Below are 7,888 nucleotides of genomic sequence, written 5' to 3'. Positions count from 1 at the left end.
AGGTTAGACTCATACTAGCTTGGTAGGAGTTATGATGCCTCTGATTCTCTTGAGAAGACAAATTGTATTCACTGGTTTGATTTTGAAATGTAGAAATCAAATTTCAATCAACCCAGCAGCTACGGATGACAGGAAATTTTACAGGACTAGAAGGAATCATCTTCTCTTATCTGGATCTGATCCCCCTTGACACCTTGGGGGTTTCCGAAGGCTGTGTGCTCTCAGTTTTATCTGGTTGCTATGTAATCAAATATCCCACGCATGTTTTTACATTTGATCAGGTGGGCCTAATCACAAGGACTCATCTTGTCAGTGCCTTTGGGAGCAAAATGAAATAAATCTCTGTCTCAATATTGGAAGTTATTCCTTCCTGTTGCTTCGTGGTGTCAAGATATAGTATCAATGTTATCAGAAGTGCCTACCACAGTCTACTGTGTAGGCTAAAGTCTGCCTTGTTCGTACAGTGACTGAAAAGGAATAAGGAATATGTCATCATTTGGGTGAATGTTACTACTTCAGGACCAGATGAGCAGGGGCATCCCAGGTAACCATGAAAAATCTTGAAGCAGCATTACAACTTCTAGTAATAAACAATTTCTCAAACAGTGCCTGTATGAACTGCAAGATGAGGGCAGGTCCAGCTATACACTGGCTGTATAAATGAAGATCAGAGAAGAATAAGGAGATTCAGACATCTTTTGGCAATCTAGATCACAGTTATAGGTAAATTCTTGTTACAAAGGAAACGGGTTTTGGTATATGTTATGGAATTTGAATATGTGTTTTACTCAACACATACTCAAATGAGTATATGTATATACTCAACGGAGTACATGCAACCAACAAGAATGCAGCCCCCTTTTTACAAGGTTAGGCAGAAGGAATTATGAAGCCTTGGTGACGTTCAGAGTCCTTACATCAGTATGACTGCAGCCCTCCCCAGTCATTCCAAAAGGTCCTTGGGTTGGATACGAGAATGCATCGGGCCTGGCTTTGGCTATGACACCTCCAGGAAGTCACTGTGTGCAGTGTGGTCTTCAGGGTAGAAGTCCTTGATGTACCAATGAATATCTCTTAAGTCCAAACCTCCATGGGCACTATGGCCTCTTTGGTTCCAACAGAAGGCAGTAGGCTTTCTTCAGACAAGAAATAAAAGGGGAATTGCACCAAAAATCCACGGATCTTCTTCAGTTCCTCCTCAGCTCGAATGGGATCTTCCTTAGCTAATACAGGCTTGTTTATAAAGTCTCTCAGCTGAATTAAATTGTGTACTTCATCATTGGGAAGGCACCGGAACACCTGATTAGAACATAAATAGAAAAATGAACAAAAAGTTTAAGAGCGAGCACATGCCCTTTATGGAAAATAATTATTCCAACAGACAAGACCTCTGTTGTATGAAGCATATTATTAGTCTTATGTTACAGCACAGACCTGATTTAAGAGTTGGTTATCTTATGTGCTACACATAAGTAGATTTGCTTCCATTTAAAAAAGTCATGGCTAGTGGCAAGAAATTACACTAATGTTACCCCACATTAAAGTTAATTTTTTTTATAATCATCATCCCTGGATTTCACTGGAGATTCTGGTCTAAGAATAATATTGCGTGTTATATTTTCCCTAACTTTTCTTGAAAGAGGTTCATATCTGTGCCTTTACATAGCATTATCAATTGTTAATATGTAACACTTACTTTGCCAGTTGAAAATGAGTTTTGGATATCATAACACTTCATCCCTGAATACTTCTGCATGTATTTCTTAAGAATAAGGACATGTGCCTATATAATCACAATACTATTCTCACACCTAAGAAAATTAATTATATAATGTCATTTAAGTTATGCTTCATATTCAAATTTATCCTGTTATCCCCAAAATGTCTTTTATAGATGTTTTCCCCCAAATCCAGGACTCAAATAAGGCTGTGCACTGCATTTGTAAAATTACATTTTAATGACTCTATGCACATGACCTATTCGATCACAGCCTTCAGTCCTCAGGATGAAATAAGGTTATACAGGGGCCAGGAGCATTGGGTCATGCCTGTAATCCCGGCACTTTGAGAGGCTAAGGCGGGTGGATCACTTGAGGTCAGGAGTTCAAGACCAGCCTGTATGATACAAAAATTAGCCGAGTGTGGTGGTCCCAGCTACTCGGGAGGCTGAGGCAGGAGAATCACTTGAACCCAGGAGGTAGAGATTGCAGTGAGCCGAGATCATGCCACTGCACTCCAGCCTGGGCAACACAGCGAGACGCCATGTCAATTTAAAGAAAAAAAAAAAAGAAAGAAAGAAAAGAAAAGAAATAAGGTTATACAGATAGTAGACATGTTTCAGTAAGAATAATAAGTCTCTCTGCTGGAAGGAGCTCTAAGACAAAAATTGCGTATTTTCCCTAATTTTTTTTAAAAGAGGTTCACGTCTGTACCTGGAAATCACGAAGAAGAACACAGACTTATCCAGCTTCTCACAGATGGTCAATTAGTCTTGGCTAGAACACAGCTTGTATATTTTTCCCTGATGGGCAACTAGCTACTTTTTGAAGTAACTTGTTCCAGTGTTACACAACTCTGAACTCTTTTACATTTTTTATTATAACCAAAGGGTAGACTTCACAGGCGATACATTTGGTATGCATCAAATGGAGCTGGTGTTAAAACACCTTTCTAAAACTAGAGCTGTCCAACAAATGACATGTCTTGTTATTAATATTAACAAGCTTCATCATAAGGATGAATACGGTTTACTATACACTATGTGCTAAAAACATTCACTAGACTATTCTTTGTTCTCATAACTACCCTTGTGAATATTCCTCCCAATTTATAGGAGAGGAAAAAGAGACTCAGAAAGTCAAGTCACTATATACAAGGTTATAATACCAGCAACTTGAGCTAGGCTGGACTCAGCTGTGGCTTATTTTTTGATGCCATCTGCCCCTCTTCTCTTTGTCACTAGACATGTACAAAGGCTGGGTAACCAGGTGCTAAGGATGCTGCCGATGGGATTCCTGCATCACAGGAGAGATTAGAATGCTGCTAAAGACTTTTCTAAACCAAAATCCATGATGCTTTTTGCTGTTGTTTTTCAGGGTCCACAAAGAGGCATTTTATTACAACCTGGAAATGTATTAGCTTTTTTACATGTATTAAGAATACCCTGTACCGATAATATGCAGAAATAACAATATGCTTTTTGTGATGAGATTCAGTGAAAAGAAAGGGGGGAGGAATATGTGAACTTCACCTTGTCATAAATTGTAGCATTTCGAGCTGCTGTTGAAACCCACACCTCCTTGAAGAATTTGTCACTCACTGGATCCTGAATGTCCTCACTTGGGTCATCAAGATAGCCAAGGACGACCCTGAAATACAAGTGACCTCCACATTGAGTAACTGGGATAAAGCAGTTTGTTGCAGGATATATGTCTATTATACCTATCTCTATATATGCAAATATATATATACATATATGCAAATTATTTGAGAGACCATGACCTGGCTACTCGCATATCCTCAGAGTGCCTGACATAAAAGGAACTATTGTCTGAATTGACCATACATAAACAGGGGACTAGACATAACAAAAACTTCTCAAGCAAATGAGACAAGTTTTAGAAGTGATATTTGAAAATTATAATAACCCTTGTACTTAGAGAAGCCTTTAGGATTAAAAAACACTTTCACCTTAATCCTGTGTGGTAGACAGGACAGATGATTCTTGTTCTGTAGATGGGAAACTAACGTCTCGAGGCACACTAGTAATGGAGCTAGAACTCAAACTAAGGGCAAAGTCCTTTTCCCACATACTTGATGGGCTGAAATAATACCATGAAGACCTGTGCTATCTGGAAAGAGCAATAGGAAAATTGGCCTCGTAAGGGCTTTGGCTTTTATATTAAATGAAATATAAAAGGAGTGACAGAATCTGACTTACATATTAAAATACGGCTGCTGTATTGAGAACACACTCTAGGGTGCAAGGGTTGAAACAGGGAGCCCATTTAGGAGTTACTCCCATAATCCAGGTGAGATATGATGGTGGCTTGGGCCTGGGTGGCAGTGGAGATGAAGATAGACCCAACAGGTTTTACTGACAGAGTGAATGTAGGGTGTGTCAAAAAGTGAGGCGTCAAAGATGACTGCAAGGTTTTTGTCTTGAGCAACTATAATGTACAGCTGTAGTCGCCTTTAGCTGAGATAGGGAATTCTGTGGGTAGAGCTGGTTTGTGGGAGATCAGGAATTCGATTTTGAGCCTGTTGAGACGTTTATAAGGATGCAAGTGGCAGTGCTGAGTAGCCAGCAGATAAATGGAACTGGGGTTTGGGAGAGAAGGCTTGTTTAGAGATATAAATCTGAGAATTGTTCTCACGCATGTGCTCAAAGGCTGTATTTTTTTCTGAGTTCACCAAATAAGTGAGTACAGACAGAGAAGAGGACTGGGTGCACATCAACAGTAAGGGAGAGGAGGAGGAACCAGTGAGGCTGGAGAAAAGCCAGAGGATATGGGATCCTGAAACCACACAAAGAAGTATATCAAGGAGAGCTGTCCAATTCATATAAGAATTGACCACCGGATTTAACAACTAGACATCATTATATTGTTACCCTCTTTGTATTTAAATAAATGTAGATTTGCATCATCATTTTAATGGCTGCAGAGTTTCCCATCATGTGAAATTTATTGAACCAATTATTTTATTACCGACTTTTGGGTAATTTCCAATTTCCCATTATTATAAACAGTGTTCCAGTGAACATAGTTGATTCATCATATGTGATTTTGTACATTTCTGTGATTATTTCATTAGAAGAAATTTTAGAATTAAAATTCTTGGGTCAGAGAATATGCAAATTACTGCAAGAAAGGCTGTACCAAAACATACACTATTAAGCATGCATATGTTCCCAGTGTTCTCCAACATTATCAACTCCTGAAAAAGTACAATTCTGTAGATATTAAAGGACACTCATTTTAGTTTTAGTCTGCACTGTTTCCACTATATAAAAAATTTTTTTTAATGGATCTGGCGCCATAGGCTTTCTAGGATTCTTGACTTTTATAACCTCAAAGTTCTGTTTCCACTTCAAATAATGCCTCCTTCAGACTACATGAGAATAACTTTTTTAAAAAAAGATTTAAGAGATGTTTGCACATAGACATTGGCTGCTATTTGAGACCCAAAGCAAAATTTTACTGCATCAAATGTGAATGACAGTACAAATGATGACAGTAAGTCAATTATTATAATACCTTTGATTTGGGCCAGATTTAAGCTGAAAATTGAGCAGAAAGAGTTTTTCTGTGACTTTGCTTTTAAATTAGAGCAAGAGATAAGCCAATGTGTCCACCAAACTATCAGGTAAGGGCTTGTTTGTAGAAAAAGTATTTAAATAAGTCTAAAATAGGCAATATATTATTTTCCCTGTCAGTATTTTAATTATAAGAAATTTATATTAAATGTAGAGTAAAAATAATATGAAGTACTCTGGGTGTTCTTTTGAGGACTAAAATTTGAGAGAAAACTAGTTTAATTTTATGTTGATGTATTTAATGAAAATTATTTAATATTTGCTTATTCATCACAAAAAGTGGGACAGTAGGAAAACCACAAACAAATATTTCTGTTCTTTCCATTCCTCATACCTATCACTTTAAATGATTCTGAGGCCTAATTGTGTGGACAATGGTTTCTCTTGAGTGATGGTTATATCTGCAAAGTTTGGATAATTTTCTAGGACTTGAACTGTTCAGCTCACAGTTGTGAAATTTCGTACATGTTTGATCTTGTCTCTATTTAGAATTGATTTCACATTGAAATATGTCTCTCTATTTCTATTTTAAAATAGGCCAGATGGAAAACGGAGTGAAACTGCATTTTTTTAGTGAAAAAAATGGTTGCAGTCAAGGCCACAATATTTATCTTTGGGAATGTTTCCTAATAAAAAGAGGTTAAAATTGACAGAACGTTTTTGTAGTGCTTTTAAATATATTATCTGCATTGCCGTTGGGGCAAAGTGAAAATCATTGTTTAAGAACTGCCTCTTTAACACAATTTGAAAGATGCAAAGAAAAAGCACCTAGAAACAAAGTTAGCATAAGTATACGATCAGCATAAAAAAAATGAATTCTTTACTGTAGAATAATCTTCCTTCCCACCAATAATAAAAATCTAAAGCTTTATTGAAGAACAATAAAATATTCATATAAATTGAAGCCCATTCCTTGTTCTTCAACAAGATGACTCAATATTATAAAGGTGTCAGTTCTTTTTATTCATCTATAAATCTGCTATAATTCCAATTTTATAAAACTAATAAGAATTTGAGAGAACGTGAGTAAACAATTCTAGACCAGGCACGGTGTCTCACTCCTGTAATCCCAGCACTTTGGGAGGCCCAGGCAGGTGGATCACAAGGTCAGGAGATCAAGACCATCCTGGTTAACACAGTGAAACTCCGCCTCTACTAAAAATACAAAAAGTAGCCGGGCATGGTGGCGGGATCCTGTAGTCTGTAGTCCCAGCTACTCAAGAGGCTTAGGCAGGACAATGCCGTGAACCTGGGAGGCAGAGCTTGCAGTGAACCGAGATCACACCACTGCACTCCAGCCTGGGCGACTGAGTTAGACTCTGTCTCAAAAAAAAAAAAAAGAAAAAAAAAAAATTCTAAAGTCCATATGGAAGAATCAATGTTTATGAATAACCAAGATTATTTTGAAAAAGAATACTAATTTGAAGAAGTGGTATGGCAAAAAGTAGTGTTATAATTCACAGCCACATTAATAACATGGTATCACACTGGCATGCAAGTAAACCGACTTTCTATATGGCATAACAGAGAGACGAATGAGAAGCCAGAATAGATTGCGATTCAGTGTATCTTAAAGGTGGACTGCGGATAACAGAGGCAAATAATCCTACTACATATCATAAGGTTCCAGATCAGCTGGTTAGTTGAGAAAAGAAGTCAAGACCCCGACCTCACTTCTTACACTAAAATACACTGCAGATGTTAATTGTAAAAAGTAAAGTCAAACAAGCACCAGGAGAAGATACAAGCAAATGTAAATGTTTAATCTTAGGCTGAGGAAGCTATTCTAAGTATATAGGAAAAGGCAGGTGGGAACAAAAAGGAAAAAAACAGATTGATTTGATTAATAAGAATTGAAAAATTTCCCCCAAATTCTCCAAAGATGACTAAAAGGCAACAGGCAAACCAAATTTGCAACACATATGACAAAGGAATAAGCATCCTACACATATTTCAAATACTTATAAATCATTAAAAGGAAGTTAAAAAACAACCCCATTAAAAAGTGGGCAAAAGACAATGAAAAGACATTTTTGAAAAGAAGACATACAAGCGGCCAAGAAACATAAAAAAATGCTGAACATCATTCATTATCAGATCAATGAAAATTAAAACCACAACAGGATAGCATTTCACACCAATCAGAATGACGATTACTAAAAAGTCAAAAAACAACAGATGTTCGTGAGGATGAGGAGAAAAGGGAACGCATATACACTGTTGCTGGTAATATAAATTAGTATAACCTCTATGGGAGGCAGTATGGAGATTTCTCAAAGAGTTAAATATAGAACTATCATTCAATACGGCAATCCCACAACTGGGTACCTACCCAAGGTGTCATAAAAATGACACCTGTACTTGTATGTTTATCACAGCACTATTCACAATAGCACAGTGTTGGAATCAACCTAAGTGTCCTTAAGCAGACAATTAGATAAAGAAAACACACACACACGTACGTACACACACACCATAGAACACTACTCAGCCATAAATAATAATGAAATCATGTATTTTGAACATAGTGTTGGAAGTTCTGGCTAGGGCAATCAGGCAAGAGAAAGAAAT

At 37.2% G+C, this 7,888-nt stretch overlaps 1 protein-coding gene across 1 annotated transcript in view; it reads right to left on the bottom strand.

Annotated features, from left to right (window-relative positions):
* Nucleotides 1-810: 810 nt before the first annotated feature.
* The window catches only part of PLD1 (phospholipase D1, phosphatidylcholine-specific), a 175,302-nt gene continuing 168,224 nt past the window's right edge, over nucleotides 811-7,888 (bottom strand). The window contains exons 26-27 of the mRNA XM_011998296.1: nucleotides 3,251-3,368; nucleotides 811-1,299 (exon numbers count right to left, since the gene is read on the bottom strand). Of these exons, the coding sequence (XP_011853686.1) occupies nucleotides 1,075-1,299; nucleotides 3,251-3,368 (343 nt within the window). The 3' untranslated portion in view covers nucleotides 811-1,074. The remainder of the gene's footprint in view (nucleotides 1,300-3,250; nucleotides 3,369-7,888) is intronic.

The sequence above is a fragment of the Mandrillus leucophaeus genome, unplaced genomic scaffold, assembly GCF_000951045.1.
Source record: "Mandrillus leucophaeus isolate KB7577 unplaced genomic scaffold, Mleu.le_1.0 Scaffold566, whole genome shotgun sequence".
In the NCBI taxonomy this organism is placed as follows: Eukaryota; Metazoa; Chordata; class Mammalia; order Primates; family Cercopithecidae; genus Mandrillus; species Mandrillus leucophaeus.
The sequence above is the reverse complement of the archived record's forward strand: the minus strand, read 5'-3'. Positions and strand labels throughout refer to the sequence as shown.